The 26,055-nt window shown below is 44.7% G+C and overlaps 1 protein-coding gene across 5 annotated transcripts in view; it reads right to left on the bottom strand.

Moving 5' to 3' along the window:
- SGCE (sarcoglycan epsilon) overlaps positions 1-21,301 on the bottom strand; it is a 187,929-nt gene extending 166,628 nt beyond the window's left edge. For 2 of the 5 annotated variants that reach the window (XM_069211755.1, XM_069211758.1), the window contains exon 1: positions 21,137-21,301. In XM_069211755.1, coding sequence (XP_069067856.1) covers positions 21,137-21,209 — 73 coding nt within the window. In that variant the 5' untranslated portion in view covers positions 21,210-21,301. The remainder of the gene's footprint in view (positions 1-21,136) is intronic. The other 3 variants (XM_069211754.1, XM_069211757.1, XM_069211756.1) reach the window with 2 other exon arrangements.
- Between the last annotated feature and the right edge of the window lie 4,754 nt (positions 21,302-26,055).

Genomic DNA, 26,055 nt, shown 5'->3' with positions numbered 1-26,055 from the left:
AAGCGCTAGCGCTCCCCCGGGTGCCTTGCACCCTCCTCCCCTCAGCAGGGATGGAAGGGGAATCGCTTCCCCTTCCACCCCCCCTTGACCCTCCTGTGGCGTCTGATGACATCAGGGCGCGATTGTGCGCTGACCTCATTAGAGGCCTATCTGAGCTTCCAGCACGGATCGGTGGAGAAATACAAAAGCATTTCTCCTCCTATCACGTGGAGGGGGTGAGAGAGGCATGAAAGGAGGGGAAAGGCTTTTCCTCTCCTTTCATGTCTCTCTCAGCATTTCTGCTGCCCGATCGCGATGGGATTGGGCAGCAGAAATGGCCACTAGGCACCCGGGAATTTTTTTTTGTTTATGTATAAGGGGAGCAGCCCCTTGAGCAAGGGCCACTCCCCGATGGGGGGGGGCAAATTATTTTTAGGCCTTTTCTGCCACCCTGGGGGTAGATCAGCCTATTATAATTAGGCCTAAAATGTTAATTTTATGTTTTACATGTGGGGAGCGACCCATTAGGCAAGGGTCGCTCCCCTGAGGGGGGGGGAATTGTTTTTAGGTTATTTCTGCCCCCCTTGGGGGCAGATCGGCCCATTTTTATTAGGCCAATCTGCCCGAAAGGGGGGCAAAAACCAATAGACACCAGGGATATTTTTTATAGCAGTTTCAAGTGAGGGGAGCGACCCCTTAGGCAAGGGTCGCTCCCCTGGGGGGCAAATTTGTTTTAGGTCATTTCTGACCCCCCGGGGGCAGATGGGCCTATTGTAATTATGCTGATCTGCCCCCAGGGAGGGAAGAAACCCCTAGACACCAGAGATTTTTATTTTTTTTATTTTACTTTTTTATATGTGGGGAGCAACCCCTTAGGCAAGGGTCACTCCCCTGGGGGGCAGATTGCATTTAGGCCATTCCTGCCCCCCTTGGGGGCAGATCAGCCTATTTTTATTATGCCAATCTGCTCCTGAGGGGGGCTGAAACCACTAGACACCAGGGATTTTTTATTGTTTTGTGTTAATTTCATGCAAGGGGAGTGACCCCTTAGGCAAGGGTCTTCCCCTGGGGGGCAAATTTATTTTAGGCCATTTCTGCAACCGATCTGCCCCCAAGGAGGGCAGAAACCACTAGGCCGCAGGGAATTTTTTTTCGCACCAATTTCACGCAAGGGAGCGACTCCTTAGGCAAGGGTCACTCCCCTGGGAGGGCAAATTTATTTTAGGCCATTTCTGCTCCCCGTGGGGGCAGATTGGCCTATTTCTATTAGGCCAATCTGCCCCCGGAGGACAGAAACCACTTGGGCACCAGGGATTGGTGTGTGTGTTTTGTTTGGGGGGCAGCCCCTTGGGCAAGGGTCGCTCCCCATGGGGGCACATTACTGTTGGCCATATCTGCCCCCTTGGGGAGCGGATCGGCCTTTTTTTGGAAGACCTATCTGCCCCAAAGGGGGGGGGGGCAGAAAGCACACCAGAGATCAGGGAAGATTTTTTTTTTCAAAATAAGAGGGTGGGTGTATGACCATACCCCCACCCCAAATAAATGGGGCCAAAGTTGTTCTTCTCACCGGTGGGCAGATGGGGCATTTCCCCCGATCCACACCCCGGGCGGGCAGGAAGCCTACTAGCTGCCAGGGAATTAAAAAATATAGTGGGGTGGTGGCTACCAACCAGTATGGGCATGTTTATGCCCCCACCCCAACTGAAGGGGTAAACAGACTTTCAGCTCCCCCCACACACTAAAACATCTTATCCAACGGCAAGCAAGAGGACATTTGATTATTTTAGGTTTTGGTTTTACATTTGGGCCATGAGAGCTTGGCTAACTTTCAAAATTGTCCCACTTGGAATGGTGAGGGCTGCATTTTTTGGACTTTGAGATGCAGCCATGTAGAAAAATCCAAAAGACCTAGACACATTTGAAAACTAAACATCTGGGTGAGTCCAGGGTGGTGTGCTTCACATGCACCTGCACCATTTTCTTACTCACAATGCCCTGCAAACATCCAACTTTGCTGGAAATCACACATTTTCCCCACATTTTTGTGATGAAACCTTCCGGAATCTGCAGGAATCCACAAAATTCCTACCACCCAGCATTGTCTCATCTATACCGATAAAAATTCTGCTGCACTTGTCAGCCTAAAAATGTTTTCTTTTCAAAATGCCCTTTTGGACCCTCTTTGGTTCCCCCTCAATTTTGACATGTTATTGGCTCTTCCCTGACACAGGCACTTGGCCCACCTACACAAGTGCGGTATCATTTTTATCAGGAGACTTGGAGGAACACTAGGACGAAGGAAATTTGTGCCTCCTCTCAGATTCCAGAACTTTCTGTCACCGAAATGTGAGGAAAAAGTGTTTTTTTGGGCCAAATTTTGAGGTTTGCAAAGGATTCTGGGTAACAGAACCTGGTGAGAACCCCCAGGTCACCCCATCTTGGATTCCCCTCGGTGTCTAGTTTTAAAAAATGCACAGATTTGGTAGGTTTCCCTAGGTACCGGCTGAGCTAGAGGCCAAAATCCACAGCTAGGCACTTTGCAAAAAACAGGTTTGTTTTCTTGGGGAAAAAGTGAATTGTCCACGTTGTGTTTTGGGCCATTTCGTGTCACGTGGGCTAGGCCTACCCACACAAGTGAGGTATAATTTTTATCGGGAGACTTGGGGGAATGCTGGGTGGAAGGAAATTTGTGACTCCTCTCAGATTCCAGAACTTTCTGTCACTGAAATGTGAGGACAAAGTGTTTTTTGGCCACATTTTGAGGTTTGCAAAGGATTCTGGGTAACAGAACATGGTGAGAGCCCCACAAGTCACCCCATCCTGGATTCCCCTATATGTCTCGTTTTTAAAAATGCACAGGTTTGGTAGGTTTTCCTATGTGCCGGCTGAGCTAGGGGCCGAAATCCACAGCTAAGCACTTTCCAAAAAACACGTCAGATTTAAATGTAAAAATGTGATGTGACCATGTTTCGTTTCCTGTCACGGGCACTAGGCCTACCCACACAAGTGAAGTAACATTTTTATCGGGAGACTTGGGGGAACACAGAAGAGCAGAACAAGTGTTATTGCCCCTTGTCTTTCTCCACATTTTTTCCTTCCAAATGTAAGAAAGTGTGTAAAAAAGAAGTCTATTTGAGAAATGGCCTGTAATTCACATGCTAGTTTGGGGACCCCAGAGTTCAAAGATGTGCGGATAACCACTGCTTTTCAACACCTTATCTTGTGCCCATTTTGGAAATACAAAGGTTTCCTTGATACCTATTTTTCACTCTTTATATTTCACCAAATGAATTGCAGTATACCAGAACCTATTGCAAGGTGCAGCTCCTTTATTAGCTCTGGGTACCTAGGGTTCTTGATGAACCTACAAGCCCTATATATCCCTGCAAACAGAAGAATCCAGCAGATGTAACAGTATATTGCTTTAAAAAATCTGCCATAGCTGGAAAAAGATATAGAAGAAAACGTGGACAGAAATGGCTCTTTTTTTACCTCAATTTCAATATTATTTTTTAATTTAGCTGTTACTTGAAGGACCCACACAAATGTCCCCTTGCTGAATTGAGAATGTTATCTACTTTTCAGAAATGTTTAGCTGTTTTTGGATCCAGCATTAGTTTCACACTCATTTCTGTCACTAACTGGAAGGAGGCTAAAAGCACAACAAAAAGTAAAAATGGGGTATGTCCCAGTAAAATGCCAAAATTGTATTGTAAAATGTGGTTTTCTGATTCAAGTCTGCCTGTTCCTGAAAGCTGGGAAGCTGGTGATTTTAGCACTGCAGAACCTTTGTTGATGCCATTTTCAGGGGAAAAAACACAAGCCTTCTTCTGCAGCCCATTTTTTCCATTTTAAAAAAATATCGAAATTGTTGCTGTATTTTGGCTAATTTCTTGGTCTCCTTCAGGGGAACCCACAAACTCTGGGTACCTCTAGAATCCCTAGAATGTTGGATAAAAGGATGCAAATTTGGCATGGGTAGCTTATGTGGACAAAATGTTATGAGGGACTAAGCACAAACTGCCCCAAATAGCCAAAAAAGGCCTGTCACCTGAGGGGGGAAAGGCCTGGCAGCAAAGGGGTTAACATGGATGCTCTTCATCCTTGATTGGATGAACTGTCATCACCTGAAACTTAACTCAGACAAAACTGAGATTGTGATGGCCAAAAAAATATGTACAAACGGAATCCCTCCACTTGGCCTTTGGAGATGGGTGCCATTCCCACTCTATAAGTGCAGTCAAAAGCCTAGGGATCATATTTGATGAAGACCTCTCACTAAAGCCTCAGACTTGTGCAGTGACCTCTGTCTGTTTCTTTCTTCTCTGAAAACTGAAAAAAATCAAGAAATTCTTCTCCAATGAGGCCATCATCCAGATTACAATTTCCTGTGTCATATCACAAACTGATCACACAAATTCCCTCCACCTGGGCCTTCCCAAAGGTCAGAGTCAAAGACTCCAGCTTGTTCAAAACGAAGCGGCTAGATTGGTTTGGTGCCAGCCCAGATTCTGTCAAACCTAATGCCAAAATCTAAATAACATTCTATCCTATGGGATTTAGATTTCAGCGGACGGGATATCCATCACCATTTTGACAGAGTAACCCATCCACCGAGTTCTAAACCAGGCCCTTAATTTGTTTACAGTTTGAATAGCACTGCTCAGGGGATTAGACCACTGGATATGTGAGACCAGATGTTAAACAGACCCTGGCAATTCACTGATAGAACCTTTGGTACTACTGAAACTGTAAAACGATGGATTGTGATCATGCATGAGGTTGGTGGGGAGGGAGGCTAGAAGTTTATTAGGGTTTTGTGTATTTGGTTTTATCTGTATCCTTTTATTCAATGCTACAAGGCAGAGTCAGAATTTGACAGTTTTCCACATATGTGGCTAGGAATATATTGCAAACTTTTGCCCCCTATTGAATATGGGGTGGCGTTTTATAAGTGAAGGGAGAAAAATCAATAATGCTCTAATAAATCTTCAATTATTTAAAAAAAAAATCAACAAAAAAACAGAGACGTTGGATATTGTTTCACACATCACTAGACATTCTCACAAATAAAATTGGGAAACTTGTTTTTTGTACCACAAATCAGGCGACGCCTAGCAAATAACTACTATAATATTGATGTCAGTTGCAGATAAATGTGTATTCTGGTCGTCAGCCTATCTGTACATAATTACATGAATAGCCGGGTTTACAGTTACCTGTTGGACCAAATACCAGCACAGAAATTGGCATTACAAAGGTGGAGCCTAGACACCCAAACAAAACATTCAAAAATATTACCTAAGTGCATTCGCCACTAGGTAGTTAAAGTTAGGACCATGTTTCCATACAAAAAACTAACTATAAAGAACCTCACTATAAAGTTCCTGTAACCTTTGGTTATTCCAGTGAATTTATAAGGTTTTTTGAATTCTCTTTCCTCACTATAACGTCCGTCACCTTTGTTTTTTTCAGTGAATATACTAATCATTGACATAGCTGCTTGTACGTTTATGTACTCATTAAAATTATTATAAAGATAAAGATAGGCCAAAAGTGTATGCAAGCGGTGAACAAAAAAACGCATATAGCCCATGACCAAATTATTAAGTCTTAAAATAACCTAGAACAACACGCAAAGAACATCTATAAATCATGAATAGATCCCCAGCAACCCCTAGGTGTACAAAAATGAGCAGTCCAAAACCAGAATTCGGTAAGTCCGAAGCAAAAGCTCAGCTCAATGTTTTTAAGCCCTTGTATAAATGTAGAAGACATGAATTTACTCGTAATACAGGTTAAAAAAGTAGCAACTCCATAAAATAAATGATCGTAGCTTTAACGTTTTAAACCACGGCTTTCCCGCAGAAGAGTTGGCAGGCTTCTTCTAGGGTCTGAAACATCCAGATATGGTCATTTTCTGAGCACGGTGTCCTGGGTTGCCTTGAGGGCATGGCAAGCAATTTGAAATAAAGCCTTGTATCGAGAAGCAGCTGGTGTAATCTGTTTAGGAAACACAGCACATTATATCTTACTGTCTGCACAGGCAGCAAGACCAATATTGCAGTTCACCTACGAAAAGACGTTCGATGAAGATGCTTACGAAGAAAACAACACAGTGGAAAGTGCATCAAATACAGGGATAGTACATTAATATATATCAGGTATGGCTCAAAAAAATCACACACTACGAATAGTCGTTGTTTATAGGAAAAGCGGAAGCAGGCATCAATTCTTCCAAGTTTCTTTGGCAAGAGAAGCAAAAGGGTGCGCAAATACACTCCCATATCAAAACTGTTTTTCTCGGTTTGGAACGTAAATAAAAAGCTATTTTAACTCATCTTTTAATAAATATTTGCCAAGGTGTGGTACTAGGTCAAAGAAACAGGGGATCCCTTGACAGAGATCTTTTTGTATTTTTGGACATCATTACATTCCTCTCAACAGCAACATGAATCTGGCATTCCTGTCTTAAATGGAAGCAAAACGATTATGAAAGGCTGGACCGGGTAAATGGAAGATGATCTGTTGTATGACTGGAAATTTAAATACGGATTTATTTACCGTGCCTTTATTGGCAGCAGCTGTCCTGCCTTCAAAGTTACCTCACTGCATCTAACATCTCAGACATCACTCAGAGCTCAATATAATATATTTCAAGTGTCTGAAAAAGTTTTATATATTTTCATGCTGCAGAGCAAAGCAGGGCACATATGGGGTAATTAAAACTTTGGAGGAGGTGTTAATCCGTCCCAAAAGTGACGGATATACCACCAGCCGTATTACGAGTTCCATAGGATATAATGGACTCGTAATACGGCTGGTGGTATATCCGTCACTTTACTGTCACTTTTGGGACGGATTAACACCTCCTCCAAAGTTGTAATAACCCCCAAAGTCTCTATGGTTATAGTTGGTTTGCAGCAGTAGCCCTGGTCAAAGAGCATTAACTGGTTTAGGTCTTTCAAATTCTTTATTTCCAATCCTGACACAAGAAAGTGGGGGAGCCCCTGTTAGCTTCTATTCGCTTCTCTCTCTACTGTCCCCTGCCAGACATTGCTAATCAACCATTACCTGTCCCTTGTCCTTCTCAATTCACTATTCTCTTTCATTTGATCCTAGGGGGCCTCTCTTACCCTATGTTTATGTACCTCCTAATCAGCTACATGTCTATCTTCCCTGGCCTGCTGTTTCTTCCCCTTCGAGTAAAGTTACCAACGCTCTGGTCCAACTGGAGCCTTACTGACGGGCCCAGCAGAAAAGGGGATGCTCATTATCAGCCCCATCAATGTGTCTGTCAGCTGGTCAAGCTCAACTGCAGTTCTGTTGCCATAATATCTGTCACATCAACCCGGAACTGTTACATTGACCCCACACCAAATATTCATGCCACACCAAAAACTTGTATGCAAAATTGTCAATGAGATCCTCTGGCTGATCCAATGGAAGGGATTTGTGTGAATAATAAACGAGATAACCTTTTCTACAGAAACTATAAAAGGCCTAATGATAACATCATGCTTTTTCATGTTTTCTTCAGACATTTTGCAATATTCTATATATGTAGATATAACGTATTTTTATTGCCTATTGTAAAAGCCCTCGGTTTTTCAACCTCATTCAGGACAAAGGCATCATTAGACCTACTGGGGTACCAAATTGTACCTGACAGCCATAAACAGATTTCAACAGTGAGCAGTTGACTCACTGAGCTGTCCTCTGCAGAGATGCTGCTGCCCAGAAATCAGTTGTTGGAGTACTCCAACTGACCCATCAACATATAAAAGGACACTGATAACAACAACCCTCATACATAGAAGAAGTCTCAAATGCAAAAGTAAAACAGTCCCTTTAAGGGGCCATCTATGAATGTCAGCAAAGAAAGCAACACTCAAGAATGCCTACTGATGCTAATCATTAGTTTTGCAGGACTGAGTAAAGATAACTGTGTTTTCTCTACAATGGTTATCCCCATTAAATCCCACAGATCGAGTAAGCGTTCTTTGATGCAGGAATTATTCTTCATATGTTTGGACATCGTGTTGACCCTTTACCTCTAAATAATCATGAACAGTAAAGTAGCACTAGGAAAATAATTTTAAATATCATACCTTATATAGGAAATGGATGACTACACGTCTCTGAGGGCAGAAGCGATAAATTTAAATATGACCACCTAATTGGAATGGTTCCATAATTCAGTGCACTACGGCCGGAATGGTGAAGTCACCAGTTGGTTTCTTATCGAATGAGAAGTAAGGCAACAATGACTCCTGGCCCTTATTGTCAATTATATATCATTTACAGATCTCAATAATTATCAACTTGATCTAATTGTGAACGTTTGGGGTGGGGAAACAGGCATACCCCTGTGTTACTAATATTATTAACTAGCAAGAACAGAAACTTTCCTCATGAAATGGATTTGTGCAATGTTGTAATACTAGCAGTGGCATAAGACAAAATGATGGGGTCCACCTGCCAAATGTGAAGAGGGGCCCTTAGCCTCCCATATCTCATAGATATTCGTTGCCCTGGGCTGAGTGTGGGCCCTATGAAGGGCTAAGGGGCTCCTGAAAGGTTCAGGGGTGGTGTTTGTACTGCAGGAACTGCAGATGCATGAGTTACGATCCTGAAGACTTGCTAATGAGCAAATAATGCAGGGAAATTGAAATTTAGATTTTTCAATTGCCCATCTCGCGACTACAAATTGTTAAATAATTGTATTACACTTACGAGTCAATATCTTTCACTACTTGGGCATAATGTGCTTGAAGCTCATATTATGTGTTGTGACGGCAACATCCTCTGCTTGGTAAGAACGTGTATACCTGCCATGAGTGCCAAATGGTACTGATGTCTTGACCACTAATGCTGATTTTTTTAAAGTTAAAATCATGCACCAGAAGGACGAGAGTGAATCCTTTCTGGTCCTAGTTCTAGTAAACCCTCACTAAGAGGATAAAAGCCTTTCAGGCTGGGGAGGGACGTTGTCCTCTGTAGTCACACATCTCACCAGGGGGATACCCGCCCTCCAGTCTGGGGAGTGACCATTTCCTCTGCAGTGATGGAGCAAAAAAAGGGGCTTGGACACATCTCAGGAAGGGAGATGGGACTGATAAGAGAATCATAAAGGTTAGGGCTGGGTGTCTGGGATTAATCTTTTGATGTACATATCAATGTGGATGAGATCTAGGTGTGAACTCTGGTCCATCCCATGAATTGTGTAATGGACAAGGAGCTTCAGAGTTGCGCCTGCTGTGGCATACCTCTTCCTTGAAGGAAGATGCAAAATAGAAGGGCCCACTTCAAAAGAAGCAGAACCCCAACATAAAATGTCACAGACCCAGACCCTAAATCACATTTGGTGTCTGGAAAAGGACTATAAGAAGGAGAGGTTGAGTCATCAAAAATGTGTCATCTGACAAGCAGCTAGAAGGCTGAGTGAGAAGGGGACGCTCTGCAAGACTTCTGCCTGTGATCTGCACTGGGGGCCAAAGCCTTCTAGTCTCCCTAATGGGTGAGGGGACTTCACCCTAGGAAATCAAGACCACTTGCCTTGGAGACTAGAGCACCAGCACCTGCCTGCTTACCAAGATAAGTGTGCCATGTGAGGAAGAGGAGAGCGTTAGAGGGTACGAGGTACACTGGGGAGCCCTCCCATGAGGGCTTGCTGTGTGAGGAGTGAGGGTTCGTTGTGAAATGATTGAGCCATATAGTCTGTGTGGCTTTTCAGTGACCCCCATATGCCAGAAGAGAGCAGTCATAGACTGGGCCAAAAATTGAGTGCTGTGTGGAAGGCTCCAAGCCCAAAAAGCCTCATTGCAGCATTCCCTTATGCCAGAAAGGTCCACCTGTGATGAAGTTGTGTGACCAGCATGCCAGGACTCGTGAACACCTGAGTGGTGACCCCATATGCCTGGACCAAATCATCAAACACTTCAGGCCACCACCTTGCGGTGAAGTAAAGCTGTGACTGGCAGGCACACCGAAGGATCTGCCCTGACTGACCCAGGTGCCCAAAAGCTCACCTAGGAAGACAACGCGCCCTTGCAGGACTCCAGTTGGAAGCCAAAGGACTGAATTCCCTGTCGGGAGAACTTGACTTACTGCATCGCTCTGAGCTGGAACCTACTCTGATCACTGGGGAGTGGGGCCATGCCACTTCAGAGAATGAGTCTGCACCTGCCCAATGCTGCCACATGTACTGTGAGCAGCCTGACTTCTCTGAGCAGGATCGGATTTTGTGAGTGCCTGCGCTAAGGGCATCTGCTGCAACACCAAATTCTTCTGTGGTGCAGAAGTGGGTAAGACTTGAATTAGGACCTTTGGGGCCCCTGAGGATTCACTGCTAAAGGTTCTGTGGCACTACAGACAGATTTGAATAAATTCCTGAAATGGTCAAAAGGAAACTCTTGGGTACGGACTAATAGTTTTCATTCCCTAATGGGGTCAACAGTGAATGGGGAATAACCCTAAACATGTTACATAAAGGAAGGTTGGACATGGATTCACCTCACTACCACTAGAAACCCGACCTGAAGGGGAATTGTATTGTTGCACATGAATGTCGCATTTTTTTGATATGTAGAGATAGAATTAAAATAATACTTTTTCTTATAAAAGCAAGTATTTGGCTGAGCATTCATTTATTTTTATACTTTTTGCATTTTGAGTTATGTTCACTCACCTGTAGCTACATACCCACAAAAGGAGCCTTAATTGCTTGACTGCAGCAACCACTAAGATTCAAGTGCAGAAGAGCTAATAGGCCCAGTTGAGCTAGATCCTTAATAGGTCAAACCTCAAGACATCGGGAGTAAAAGGCCTCAACTACTACGTTTGGTCCCAGTAACCCATGCGTGCACCATGGCCCTTCGAAAAGGGTTCTGGCAGTATGGAAACACCAAAATGGCAAGAGAAGGCAGTTATCCAAGGTGCAAGTGTCATTAGTTATCATGCCGTTGCACCGAGATATGGAAACCAAAGTTAAATGTAGGAGATGATTACAGCCAAAAAAAGTAATAATTAGGGAATAAAAAACCTCCTACCACAAAAAGGTATGCACCCTGAATTTCGATGGGCACAATATTGAGGACAAATGATTTTAAATAAAATATTGACAGGTAAGTGAATCTAGATTTTCTATACCTAAGTCCATATATATGTACCTTGGCGGCACCTTGGCGGTACCTTGGTGGCACATTACATACCTCCGGATATGTAATGTGGAGTTAGGAACTGTAAATATATACTTCCCTATATGCACTTGCCTCTTGATATTGTGCCCCAGAATATTTTGTCCTAGATATTTTTACCACAATATTTTATATAGCCGCCTGTATATAAACATGCATTCCGGTTAAAAACCTTTGTGGGCAATATTTTCAAGCCTGTATGACATTAGCATTGCTGTGAACGGACTGTGTTAAGGTCCTGATTCTTTTGATCTGTTAGTGCCATGTAGCTTATTTCTAGTTGGTTGAACATCAGTGGCTGCTGACCCTCCATTCTGTAAAACCCACAAGATTTAAGGTGTAGACTACAATATGGATTGGCTCTGTGCAAAATGCTGTTCAATATTTATATCATCCCTCTTACTCATTCAGCTAGTATCAAGTTGAGTAATCATGCTGCAGGCTGTCAAAATGTGCTTCAATAGCTCCCATCTAAACCAGGTATGTCAATATTAGGAAGTTGTAGAGGGCTGCGTGTGCAGAAACCTCTTAAAGTTGAATGCTTGGAGGATTTAGTTTTTTGTGAGGGGTGCCAGAGAATTTTGGCTGACCGACATGTGAGTGTGCCTCACACTACTTCCCCTATTAAAAAAACAGTATGCCCGGAATTATCTCTGAACTCTCAGGTAAGCTATTTTGTAATTGTAGCATTTTTCCATGTTTACCCTTCCATTGCATGGTCGAGTCTGTTCTGGGACAATCAAAAAAATTATGTGAATGGAGAACCCATTTCATAAGCTCCAGTAACATGAGAATGCAGCGGCATAAGCACTGGTCATGTAAAAAAAAAAAATATGGGATCATGTCACTCCAGTTCAAAACAGTCTACATTGGTTCCCTGTTTAGAAGCATATTTCCTTTAAACCTCTAATGAGTCCATTGTGTAATACAAAAGAAGATTCCCAGTTTCATTAAAGACAAGTTACACTATATAATCTGTCTAAGTTACTTTGACCAGAGAACCAATGCATGATGATGACACCCAAATGCAAAAAAATAAGCTATGGATCGCATCTCTTTAGGTCGAGCGCACAATCGCTTTGACTTGTTGTAAGTATTGTAGGCTTTTAACCATGCCCATCTCACACCCATCACTTCCATTTGTTCCTGGGCTTGCCTTTCAAACATCACTTGATGTCATTGGTAAATGCTTATGTTTGCCCCGCCTTGAGGCGGTTTTTGTCATGCCTTGCAGCCTGCCCCTGTTACATGGATTATTGCAGGATTGCTGATATACTTCAGCATGGGTGAACTATTTTCTTTCTTTTGTCTCTCCCCTTTGTTCTGCATGGTGGCCATGGCACTCACAAGCCGAACGGGCACAACAGTGTGAACTTGATTGGCTGTATTGGAGTGCTGGTCACATTGTTCATAGTTACCTAACCACAGTACTTTCTTGTGGCTCTCCCCTTAAAACACTTGAAAGCGCTAAATGCTTTAAGTAAAACAAAAATCCTCAAAGCTCAGCAGGAGAGTTGATACTACAATGTTCAATGCACTCTGGAAACTCACCCCATAATGCTTTGCAGAGCATTCCTTTTACAAAACATTTTTTCTCATAACTCAGCCTATGGTGGTCCTAGGAATTTGGGACCACCTTCAAACATTGACCCCAATATGCTCTTTCTGTCTACATCACCTCTGGGTCCCCACACTATGTTAGTGGGGACTCCAAAATAATAACCCCTGCCACCAATCATAAGCTTTTTAAGCTCTTTCAAACCTGGAACTTTTGTTTTGTCTCTGAGAGCATGTATGTTTATGCGTCCATTTTCTTTCGATAATGGCATTACTCCTAGTCCTACTCCCTCGCCTTCCTTTAAACCAATGAGGCTTCCTGCCTCCCACTAGACCCTCCCTTCCCCTTTTAAACCCCCCCCCACCCCTAACTCCTCCTGTACAAAAACCAAGCCCAAGCAGCAACTCAGACAGTCCGTACCTGGAGGGAACGGAAAGGAAGGCGAGGGAGTAGAACTAGGAGTAATGCCATTATCGCAAGAAAATGGACGCATTACCTCCCGTCCCTCCCTCGCCTTCCTTTAAACCAATGAGACATAGCAAGAAACACACAGGAGACGGACACTGAGTTGCAAGAAGTTCAAGACTTCATAGAGGATAAGACCCGGTGAACCAATACCGACTCCAAACTACCCAAGTCCGACCGGCCAGAATGCCGAACAAACGCCAAAGGCGAGGCCCAAGTGGCGGCCCTGCAAATTTCCACCACTGAAGTCCCCTGAGACTCTGCCACCCTAGCCGCCATACCCCTGGTAGAACGACCCTGAACCCCTTGATGAGGAACAACCCCTATCAAGGAAAAAACCAAACAGAATCAATGATCTCACCCACTGACTCAAGGAAGCCGTGGAAGGCATCTCCGCTACGGGCCGGCCCAAAATTTACAAAAAGCGAATCACCCTTATGGAAAGGAGCCACCACACTCAGGCACTCCAACAAAGCCCTGCGTACATCCAACGAATGCAAACGAACCACCTCCACCGAAGCGGGATTCGGACAAAAGGAAGGAAGGAAGACCTCCTGGCGAGCATGAAAAGAAGAATTGACTTTCGGGATAAAAGAAGGTACCGGAACCAGAACCACCCGATCCTGAAAAACTTCCCAAAAAGGAAAGGAACAGGCCAAGGCCCCCAATTCTCCTAAACGGCGAGCCGAAGCAATGGCCACCAAAAAGAACGTCTTTAAGGAAAGAAGACGTAAACACAGTCCCCCAGAGGTTCAAAAGGTTAATCCGTTAAAACATCCAATACCAAAGAAAGATCCCCTGAAGGAAAAGAACGTACAGGGTGAGGAAACAAATAAAGAAGCCCCTGAAAAAATCCCGGCAACCAACGACCCTTATCCGGAAGACTGCGCCACGGACCTCTAAATACCTGAACAGCCGCCCACTGTACCAGCAGAGATGCCCCTGACAACCTCAACTGTGCACCGTCCTGCAAGACCTGCATCACATCAAAGAGAGACGTGCCGGTAGGATCCAATACATGCCTCAAGCATCAAGACGAAAAAAACCTTCCACAGCCTACCCTAAGAAAGTAAAGTGGAACGCCGCCTGGAACCCAGTAAAGTAGAACTCTAAGCCACTGGCACCCCCAGACCCTTTAAACCTCGGCGGGCCACTTCCAGGCCGACAAGTGTAACCTCCCCCAAGACCTCAACGAGAGGCAGGGAAACTCCAGGGGTGACGGACACAGAGGAAGAGGCCACATCCGACCGGATGCCCTCAGCCGCAGCAATGGGAACCAATTCGCCCTAGGCCAATGGGGAGCAATCAGGATAACCCTGTCCCCCCGAAGCCGCACCCTTAACAGCAAAGACCTGAGTAGCTGAAACGGCGAGAACGCATACAAAAGGCCCCTCGGCCAAGGACACGACATCCCGTCCACCTCCCAGGCTTGGGGACACCGAAAACCGGGAGCCGAAGTGACCGAGCTACGCGTTTTTCTCGGACGCGAACACATCCAGCACTGGAAGACCCCAGAGCCGAACCAGATGAAGAAACAGTGATCTCTGGAGGGAGAAAAGTTGAGATGAAGTAACACCCCGCTCCGCAGATCCGCCCGCACAATGCCCGAATGTATGCAGCCCTGAGAGCAGAAACCCACTCCTGAGCCCACACAAAAATCTTCCTGGCCAGACTGAACAAAGCCCTTGACCAGGTCCCCCCTTGAAGGATGACATAAGCCCTGGCCACTACGTTGTCCGAACAAGCACCGCAGAACCACCAAATGACCATGCAGCCGCAACCATAGAAAAGCACGGAGGGCAGTCTGTACCACAACCATCCATACCATGGACCGGAGCACCACAAACTTCTTCTCTGACACTGCCACCAAGCCAAGAAGATTCCGAAACTGAGACCCTAGAAAAACCAGATCCTGGGATGGGACTAAACCGATAGCCCCCCGTAGATTAAAAACCCGTGGTTCTGCCGGACACCAGAACTTGGGCTACCCGCCTCTGAAATAGGGCCTGCAAGGTAGAAAGGATCAAAACGTCGTCCAGATATGGATGAGTAAACACTCCTTCCGAATGTAGCAAAGCCACCAGGGGGGCCAGCACCGTCGTAAAAATCTGAGGAGAAGACTTGAGGCCGAACGGCAGTACACAAAACTGATAGTGCACCCGAACCACAGCAAACCTCAGGAACCTCCGCGAAGACCTCGCCACAGGCACGTGCAGGTAGGCATCCTGCAGAACCAGTGACACCAGAAAGTCCCCGTGACTGACCAAGGGAAAAACAGTCAAAATAGACAGTATGCGGAAATGCACCATCCTGATCCAAGCATTCACCTCCCTCATATCGAGCACAGGACGAAACCCCCCAGATACTTCCTGAACTAGAAATAAGACAGAATAAGTGCCTAGACCCCTTACTTCCAGCGGGGCGCGGGCAACGGCCCCTTGACCAGCAAGTCCCGGACACCGTCCAACCACGCCTTTCTCCACTACCCTCCAGCCGGCAGAGGAGTGGGACGTACCCCGAATCTGGAGGCATCACCACAAAATCGAAGACGTAACCATTGGCCACAATGTCCAGCACCCAACGCTCGCTGACACTCTCCTTCCAAGACGAAAGAAAGGGGTTCAGCCTTCCCCCAACCAGCCCTACGCCAGGCCCACAGTGATTGTCAGGACCCCACCTCGAACCCACCCCGGTTCGAAGGCGCCAACATCTTAGGGGAAAAACACGGCTGAAAACGCCGTTTCCTAAAAGAAAAAGATTTGGCCTCCATCCTAGGAGAAGAACGGGAATGCTTCTTCCAAACATGTGTTTAGACCAGCCGTGGCGGGATACGAACCCTTGTCCTGGGGAGCTTCCAGCACCAGAGGCAGATGACACAGCTGCTGGCTTGCCTATAAGGCAACGCATGCTTCCGTACCTTAAAAGCTTTGTAAAGCATGTAAGGTAAATGAACCCCAAACAAGCTATGACCCTCAAAAGGTAGTCTCAGCCAGGCAGACTACCCCCCTGGGACGGCCTTCCAGGCTCGGAACCAGAGGGACCTCCGGGCCCCAATCAAAGCACCAGACGCCAGAGCCAAAGCACGGACTACATCTGAAGACACATCTGCCAACAACCTGGCCTGCTGCTCCATACCAGCCAGGAGCTCCGAACAGTCTGCCCCATCCTGAACAGCCACTGCCAGTTCATCCAAGTCCTGCACCAACGACTGGGCCGCATAAGCAGAATAAATACCTGCCCTCAGAGCCAGATACTCAGCCGCAAAAGCCCTCTTAAGCCCTGAGTCCACCCTACGGGCCGTGGCATCAGTAGGCACACAATCCTCCGGATTGACAGCTGATTAGCCAATCAGGGTAGCCAAACGTGAAACCAGGAGGACCGAGGGAGGCCATACCTCCTCACCCTCAAGTAAATAACGTATCTGAATGAACCGTGGAACCTGAGCCATATCCACATCCTCCATTCTCGAAACACCATATCCTTCACAGTTCCCTGAAAAGGCATGGAAAATTCAGACAGCGTCTGATATTGTGGAAATAAGTGAGAGCCAGAGTTGGTAGGACTAAACACAGGAAACCCCAAATAGTCCCGTACATGTGCCATCACAACCCACATCACCTTCCTGGAGCCATATTCACCCCCAGAGGACGTAGATGGAGCATCCCCTTCCTCACTCTCTGAGGAGGACTTCCCTGCATTTGCAGGAGAATGGGTAGCCCTAGCCCCACTAGGCCAGGCCCTCCCCGCATGAAGAGCTCTGGAAACATCCCCCTCGAACATCTCCTGCACCTCCTCCCTGGACATGATGGGCGCAGCACCACCACCCTGAATCTGGGGGCTCCCAGGAGTGGAAATGCCATCAGCACCTCCCTCCCTTGAGGAGGAAGAAGAAATAATCCTCCGTCCATTAACTGAATCTGTAGGCACGATCTCATCCACAGAACACATTGTCACCAACCTAAAAAACACCTCCAAATATACAGGGCCCAGGAACAATATCCCAGAACCAATCCATATAAAGGACAAAACAAGAATTTCAGTCAAAATGCGGGCAGAACGCCCGTCTTACCCGCACAGAAACCAAAAAACACTCTTCGGCATCCCTCCGCGGCTCCGCGGCGAAGAAAAACCGGAACTTACCGCCCCAGCCACCAAGAGCCGGCTGACCCCGTCAGCTGCCTCCCAGGACGCGTCTTACGAGCAGCCCCGCCTGCTCAGAAAAGACGCGCCCGGCCGAAGCACACCTCGCGGAGCTCCGCTTCCCGAGGAGTGCATCCAACGATGACCTCCAGGCCCCGCCGTGAAGGTAAGTGAAAAGGGAAAGTCTAGCGTGGGCTAGACAAAAAGAACAGGAGGGGGTAGGGGTGGGGGGGGTTTAAAAGGGGAAGGGAGGGTCTAGTGGGAGGCAGGAAGCCTCATTGGTTTAAAGGAAGGCGAGGGAGGGACGGGAGGTAATGGGCCTTATTAGTAATATCAGTGTAATAGGCTTGTTAGCCTTGAAAATGTGTAATGCACTATGCTCTTTAGGGGCTACATATATGGTTACACTGCATTTTTTCTCCCATTCTATTTTTTCATGTGGTTATAGTATCTAAGGGCTGATTGTATGGTTACACAACTATGTTTTTTCCAAATGCTGTTTTTATTGTGATGTTCTCTAGGGGCTGAAATCATGCCACCAAAACTTGCCCCATAACCTTTTGCAGGGCATTACTTTTACAAAACATCTTTGCTCATAACTCAGCTTGTGGTGATCCTAGGACAATGGGGCCACCTTCAAAACGCTCTTTATGTCTACATCATCTCTGGGTCCCCACACTAGGATAGTGGGGACCCAAAAATAATAACCTCTCCCGCTATTCAGTGTCTTTTAAGCCTTCTCATGGCTAGAACTTTTGTTTTAACGCTGGGAGAAGTTTTGTTTTAAAGGCCTTGTTTGTAATATCATTGCACTAGGCCCGCTAGCCCTAACAACGTCCTCTATGGGCTACGTATATGGTTACACTGCATTACTTTCCCCTGTTTTTTCCATGGGGGTTATGCCCTCTAAGGGCTAACATTATGGTTAAATGACCATGTTTCTTACAAATGATATTTTTATGGTGCCCTCTAGGGGCTGTTTTGAGCATTACAGTCTAATGCCAAAAGTTTATTTCTGAGAAAGTTTTATATGATAATTGTATATGTTTTAATAATCTCTCCTTATTACAATTATGACCATGATTCAGGCCAACTTAACATCATTATTACACTATGACTGTTTGAACACTCTTGATATGTTTGGGTGATCCTTGTAGGATATTTCTCCTCTGTGGCTGTCTTGTGTCTGTTTTAGAGGAATTGTGTTAGCCAGCCAGCAACTCTGATGGAGGGGTAGTGAAACTGGTATTCTATTGGAATTGGCACTGACGAATTAAATTAGGATGCCAAATTGGCAACATTTTCATTTTTTACTGCAGCTAGAGGAAGAAGTTAAATGGAAGTGCTTTAGGTATATGCCGGCCACTGGAATTATATGGTATGAAAAGATGAAATTATGAGGCAGGGTTGACCGCTTTTTAGGCAAGAAAAGTCCAGTTATAAATGTACAGTGCCAATAGCTCTAATTCAAGCAAATGGGAGACCTATTGCATTGCAAATGTGTGTTATCTCAAGGAGCCTGGAACAAACTGACACTAGTCAAGACTATGAGATGATATGAAAAAATAAAAGCTTGACTCTTTCAAGAGAAACAATGTTTTTTTGACTGATGTGACTGGTGGTGTTAAATCTAAGTATGCTATTCTGAACTTTTACCTGCTCAACTTCACAAAACCAGAATGGTTGTTGTGCTTTAGAAATAATTAAATAACAAAATATAATATAGCACAATATGAGTTTTATGAGAGGCAAGTTTACTACCATGAAATAGCTTAGGGAATATGCTACAAAGTTTTCTATGTCGCAAATCCCTTTGCAAAGGTATGTTTCTTCGTAAATATGTTTATTAAAATACCTTGGCTAAATGAGTCTGGTGCAAGCACAGATTTCGCCATTCTGTGCTTTACCAGCTGACAGAGCTTCCACCAGTGCATGAATGATGGTGAATTATATTAATTAAAAGGATTCAATATGTTTTGGTAGGAACCAAACAGTCTTTACTTACATCTGTGGAACCGAATGTACTTCGTCAATTAGGGGAATGTCCGTCATGGGAGATGATGTATGTCATTCGGGGCAAATACGAAAATTGACATTGAAGGAAGGAGTTCTTCAATATTCATGCAAACTAGATATTTCTTAAATCATTGTCTTGCATGCATGCCTCACAAGATGCAAGACTGGGCCTTAGAGAGGATGAGATTTGGTGGAATTGTAATAAAGAAGAGAGGGCATTGCTGTACATGATGACAGATATTCCACTGTACAAATCATTTGGCCCCAGGTAATGGAAGAAATTGCGTGGACATTTGATAAGAAAATAGTGTTTAGACCTCTATGGGTATACGGCACAGGATTATTAATGTATGATTCACATAAAGCTTTGTTGGACCTCGTACTTAATATAACTTCTAAACCGGGGCTCTTCTTTTGGAAAGACAGAGGAAACTGTCACACTATGCATGGTGGGCTTGAGTTGTCAACCAGAGGAGATGTGATGTGCCTATCACTTGAAATTCGCTATAGATTTAAGTCACGTAGGATCAGCTACTGAGCAAATTGAATCTATGTGTAAAATGTTGAGCCTCCTTGATTTATAGTTAATGTAACTTGTTGATATTAGATACACTGTTGATGGCTACACCACCAGGCCTTCAGAACAACTTGAAATATGTGAAACTTTTCTACTTACTCTATCGACTGCAATAGTGGTCTCTATTTGCGTCTATTTTCCTTTTGTCTTTATTCTTTCTCACTTGAAAATGTTATTGAATGTCTGTTAATTATTGGATCTACGGATTGAAGCATAAAGACATACGTAGATGGATGCAAGTATATGCCATAGCAGCCCCGCCAGGTGATTATATTTTATCTATGTATTGACAAGTCATGTATTTTGTGTTGTGAACCAAATTCCTAAGTAGCAATCTGGAACAAAATAAAACATAAAATCTGAATTTCACACAAAAATCCAGACGCCCCGGGTGCTATCTTTCTTTTTGAAATAATACACCTGCTCGTAAACATAAAGCGTTATGTCCTTCCCTTGTTCAAGGGCGCTTGCCAGCTTACCCTATTTTAGAGGAGGATCGCTAGTATTTTTGAAAGCTGTACTGCAGCTGGTCTCTCAGTTCCATTTCTAACTGGTATTAATAATGTTCCGCCATTGCACGTCCTTGGAAAACGTTCCAGGACTGAACTTTTCAGAGCTTAGATGTCATTTTCTCTGTGTGCATTAGGGCCATTGGCAGGCTTGCCACGGCACTCCATGTGTGGAAGGCGTGCGCTTAAAACAATCGTATGGCATTGCATCTGAACCGGCAAGTTCTGCAGGACCTAGCCCATGTCATGTTGGCACCCTCCCTGGTGTACAGCTGTGGGGAGGGGCTGCTTAGGGAAGACGGGGAATAGGCTCCGTGCACATCATCAGGCCACAGAAAGATGTCTTCTCGTAACCAGAGCTGGATCTGCGGACCTGCCCCCGCACAATGGAAAGTATGTGACTAGCAGCAGCCTTTGACGATGTGTTAAAGATGGCTTTGTAATGAGCGCACATGCCCTGTCAGCAGTGAGCGGAGCCCCTCACTGGTTCCAGTGCACACGCCCACGCACTGCCCACTGCCAGGCTGTGTTTTTGTGAGCCAGGATCTGCTGCTCTGAAAGGGCGGACAGCTCAAGCGAGAAAACAGACGGCAACAACGCGTGTTCTCGGCTCACTGGAGCACCCCTCCTTCTCCGCCCTGCACCCCCATCAACCCTCTGCTCATGGACCTCCCTTCCCAGCACTGAGACGAACCTGTGAGGAGGAGGAGGGTGCTGAAGGCTTCCATGCTCATCCCGCTCTGCCCCCGGCCGGAGGACGCTTCCATCGCTGCATTCCCAGCTCTGCCTGCAGCTCTGCTCGTCGATAGGAGGAGACGGCGAGCATCAGCATCCGAGCTCTGCTTTCCACTCCCCCTCACATCTGCCTCCTCCCCCCTGCAGTGACTCCTTCCTCTCTACATCCCTTGCTTCCTTCCAGTCCACACATCCCCAGATATGTTCTGCCCCTTTCTCTCACCTCACCTAAAACTAAGCTTCTCGCTTTGTTCTTTTCTCTCCCTTTAAGTTCCCTTTTCTTTAAATCTCTTCTCCATTCCCGAATCCCGCCCTCCCTTGGGTTTCGCCTTGTCTCATTTTCTTTCCACTACCCACGATCTGTTTGTTCTGTATTGACTTCTCACCCTGAGTTGTCTTGAGGCACCACTCCCCCTTCCTCACATTCCTCTATTAATACAACTATTTTTTTTTTGTTTTAAGTGGCGTAAGTCAAGACCTTTTGTTTTTACTATATTATCTATATAATTAATTTACTTAAAGGGCTTTCATTCAGCCTTTTCATCCATTGGTGTATTGTTGTGTCACTCACATTTTTCTTTCTCCTACCATGGCGTACAGCCTGGGCCAACGGGTTAGCCCACTTCATCTATTTGCTAACTTTACTGTGAGTGACAGTATTTTGCGCTTTCGTAAGGCACAAAATTGCACTCAGAAATTTGCTTTTTTAGACCAAAACATTGTTTTCTTTTAGCTGATGTTTATTTTTCATATGTTGACTGGGCCCTACCAGCTTATTTAACAAAATAATTTCACAAAACCTATGGAGGAACAGAACAAGCATTGAAAAAGCTAAAAGGCCAGCAGCCAGCACACAAACAGTTGTCTTTGCAATTGCTTGTTTAATGCTAGTTAGTCAGAATATTAGGGATTGTCAGAAGTGTTTGTGAGGCCCAGGTTAAAAAAAGTAGTACTTTGCTCCAAATGCCAAAAACAACTGTTATAAAAAGGGCTCATGAAAGTTACAACTCAGTGTTTCATTATCATTAATAAATAGGGTAGGCTTGCTGCAAATCTATAAATAGATTTTGTAGCACCTGTGCAGAGCATTGTAAATGGTGTTCTTGGGAAATAAAGTTCTTCTGTCTCCCACTTCTTCTCATGGCGCTGAGATTATCAGCCCTCTCATTGTAATAGTGCCATAGGGATTTGTTGCTCAGTGAAATCTATTACTCACATGTAATTGTATTTATATAGTGTGCACTACCCCAGACGTGGTGTCCAAGGGTTTTTCAGTGAGTAGCAGGCTAATCCAGAACCCAAAACGAATTAGTGGTGGATTAGTATAGGGAAATCTGAGTTAATTTGAGAGGTGTCTGTTATTTGGATTAGATAGGATAATAGAGGGATGGAAGAGTCTAGGAAGTGTTATATGGGAGATCAGAGAAGAAAAATGAGGTTTGGGATGAGTAAAAGGAGAGATGGAGGAGGGAAGAGCTAGAAATGGATTAGGGAGATCATACTAGTAAATGAGGTTTGGGATGAGTCAAAGGAGGGATACATGAGGGAAGAATTTATAAATGGTTGTTTGAGAGATCATAGCAGTAAAATGAGGTTTGGGATGATCCAAGGAGGGATAGAGGTTGGAGAGTCTAGAAAGGGTTATTTGGAAGATCATAGTAGTCAAATGAGGTTTGGGATGTGTCAGAAAGTGGAGGCAGAGAATATGGTGAGAGAGGTCTAGGGTGAGAGTACTGCAAGGAATTGGCTTGTGTTGCCTTACATTACTCCAGATCCTCTACGCCATGCAAAGTGGCTCTGCATGTCATAGTAAATCTCACTTACGGGACTTCATTGCCCCATGTGACACAATGGCTACACAGGCCCCTAGTAAATCTGGGCCCCACTCTCTCCTATAGCCTCAAGCACAGCTACATCACCTCCTCCACTGACCTTTATTAGCACCCAGATCCAAGCAATTCTGGAGAGAATTAATAGGAGACCGTGGCTGGAAAAAGGGAGGATGGAGCAGTGTAAACCTGGCACATATTTGAAGTACCAAAAAGATCCAAAACACAAAGATAGATTTAGCACCTAAAGCTTCCCCCACGATATCATCCTCCACTCTTGCTAGTGAAACTCATCATCATCTCACTTTGCTTGGCTGGAAACAGGCAAGGATGTTCAGGGTCTACTTCCTTCAACATGAAAAACAAAAAGGCATCACAAAACATCATCTCAGTTTAGAAAATTCCATAAATCTACACTTCCACTGGACCCAGTAGGGGGCAAATACACTGAATACATGAATTGTGGTACTCCTGAGGGCCCAGAAATGAACAGGGGTTCTTGGCCTCCAAGAGAAGATTCTGATCATCAAGTATTACCAAATCCTGAGTGCCTCAGACATCTTAAAGAAATCTGCTGTCTTTACTTGAAACTTAAAAACTACAAAGGACCAAGCTGTTCATGGAATTGAAGAATATCATACAACATTCAAGTGTTCACTGAATCAGGATAGGCTATACATCAGGCCAAGAGCATCCCAAACAAGCCTAACCCAACCCACCTGCACCAGGTAAAGGCAAAAAAATAAAGCTCAAAAGAACCACCCAATAGGTGTTAGTCCACTACGGTTTGCCTGATACCCAGCAGCTGAGTTTGAAGAAAGAGCATTCCATTTTATTAAGTCCTAAACATGCAACTATTCCTACCAAAAAGAACAATTCTGATTCTTGGAGAAGACAAGTACCAGCATTAACTGGTAGAGAAAAGGACAGATTATACACTAGAAATAAAATCATCTATGCCTTCAATCAAAAACAGCAAGATGTGAGGGTCAAAAGAATATCTGTCATCAATATACCTAAAAGAAGAGAAAACTTGTCCCAGGGACCTTCCTTGTGTAAAAGCCTTCACTGGCTTCACAAGAAGGTGGGCCATGTCCCTAATGAGGAAGATAGCTCTAATTAAAATGATGATTTGAAAAGGGAGTGATATATGAAATACCCCGAAGGGTGTTCCTCCAAGTCATAGACTCCCTAGTAGTGGAAATCCTTGGGCTGGCAGTAGTTGTATGATAAGCCTTAAAGTGTTAAAGAGGGAATGAGGCAAGGGCAGTCCCCAATCTCGAACTGTACTGTCTCGCACCCCAGATACAACATGCCGTTATACTGGCTAGACGGTGAACTGAACTTGGAGAGATCATTGTTTGAGGGCACACATGATGGATACCAACTGGGAAGATTGTTGATGTGGGGTCGTGATATTCCTAATACCTTACAGTTCCTGATCCAACTGATCCAAATGATGGGCAGAATATGGGACAGAATTGTTCAAAAGGGGATTGGTCAGACTCCTTATGCCCCAGACCTAGATGTCTGGATCTTGAATCTGTTTGCCCAAATTACAACTATTAATAGATTTGACCTCTTTCCGGGGGGAGGGCGCTTCAGACCTATACATAGCTATACAAGTGGCAAGGGACACTTTTGGACTGGGGAGTGACCAATCCCTTCATTATGCAAATATTGCTGCCATCATTCAACAATTGTGGCCCTCTTTTCCAGACAAACCTGACACCTCACAGACAATGGTGACATTACTGAGCATGGCGAGCAGCCGTGACTTATAACACATCTATATAGGGGTCTTCGAGCTGATAAACTCATGATACCGCTATGCCTAGAAGAAAGGTAGCAATGCCTCTGTGACAAACCTATCACTAACAAAGATTTGTGCAGGATCCATACTAGGGTCCGGAAGGTGTCTACCTGTGCATGGTTCACACAGATACAATATAATATTTTACATATGGTATATCTTTCTCCTAAATGATTACACCTCTTTTACCCTGCCAGAGACCCCAGATGTCCCCGATGTGGCACTACTGGAGCAGATTTTATAAACTTGATATGGCACTGCCCACTGGTGGTCCCATTCTGGGAAACAATACTTTCACTCATACAGCATGGCACAGGATGGGGAATACCTAGTGTCTGCTGGGTCTGATCTCTGAAAACCCCAAAAAAGCCCTAAGCCGAAGATATGCTACATTGGCGCTTACAGTAGCAAAGAGGTGCATTGTCATACACTGGCTTAGCCCCTGTCCCACTATGATTATGGACTGGAGGAAAGATTTAATTGAAACGGCTGGAGTGGAGGAGGCCCATAGAGATGGACATGTAAAAACAGAAAGGCGGCAGATGCCCTGTAGGCATGGGGGGTGACCACACAGGCCCTGACTACATTTTCAGGGGAGGGTTCTCCTGACGGAGGTAGACGAATTGAACATTACATTATGTATTAATGTGAGCTGAGGATTTTGGAAGGCCGGGTGGGAGGTGGGGGATTTTGGGGAAAATACTTAATTGTTTGACCTGAAAATGTTCTTAGTTTCTTATTATTTTTCTGTATAATATTTGCCCCTGTTTTAATTGGTGTTGCAATGCTACTGCGAAAGGTGTATAAATGCTTTCTTCCTCATGATGAGTGGCCTGTCATCACTTCTTATTTGCGTGATGTAGATTTATGTGGGAAATGCATTGGATTACTGTCATGACAACAGTATGACAAATATGCGGAGACATCTGTACGCATCTACTACATGTAAATATGCTACACCTGACAAATGTTAATAAAAACAATTTAAAAGAAGGTGGTCCATACCTATGCTTATTCCCAGAACTTTCATTTTGGTGACAAGATAAACGTTCCTGAACTGGACAGGGACAGGAACTGCATTGAGAAGATATGGAACAGTAATACGCCTGACTTCTTGAGTAGATGCCAGCTTCCATTGCCCTACTCTTTCATAATGAGATTTATTTTGTGTTAAAATTGGCCCATCACCACAAAAAGCACATCCAAGCTTTGGCACTAGATGGACTAAAGTCAAAC

The sequence above is a fragment of the Pleurodeles waltl genome, chromosome 10 (genome assembly GCF_031143425.1).
Source record: "Pleurodeles waltl isolate 20211129_DDA chromosome 10, aPleWal1.hap1.20221129, whole genome shotgun sequence".
Classification (NCBI taxonomy): Eukaryota; Metazoa; Chordata; class Amphibia; order Caudata; family Salamandridae; genus Pleurodeles; species Pleurodeles waltl.
The sequence above is the reverse complement of the archived record's forward strand: the minus strand, read 5'-3'. Positions and strand labels throughout refer to the sequence as shown.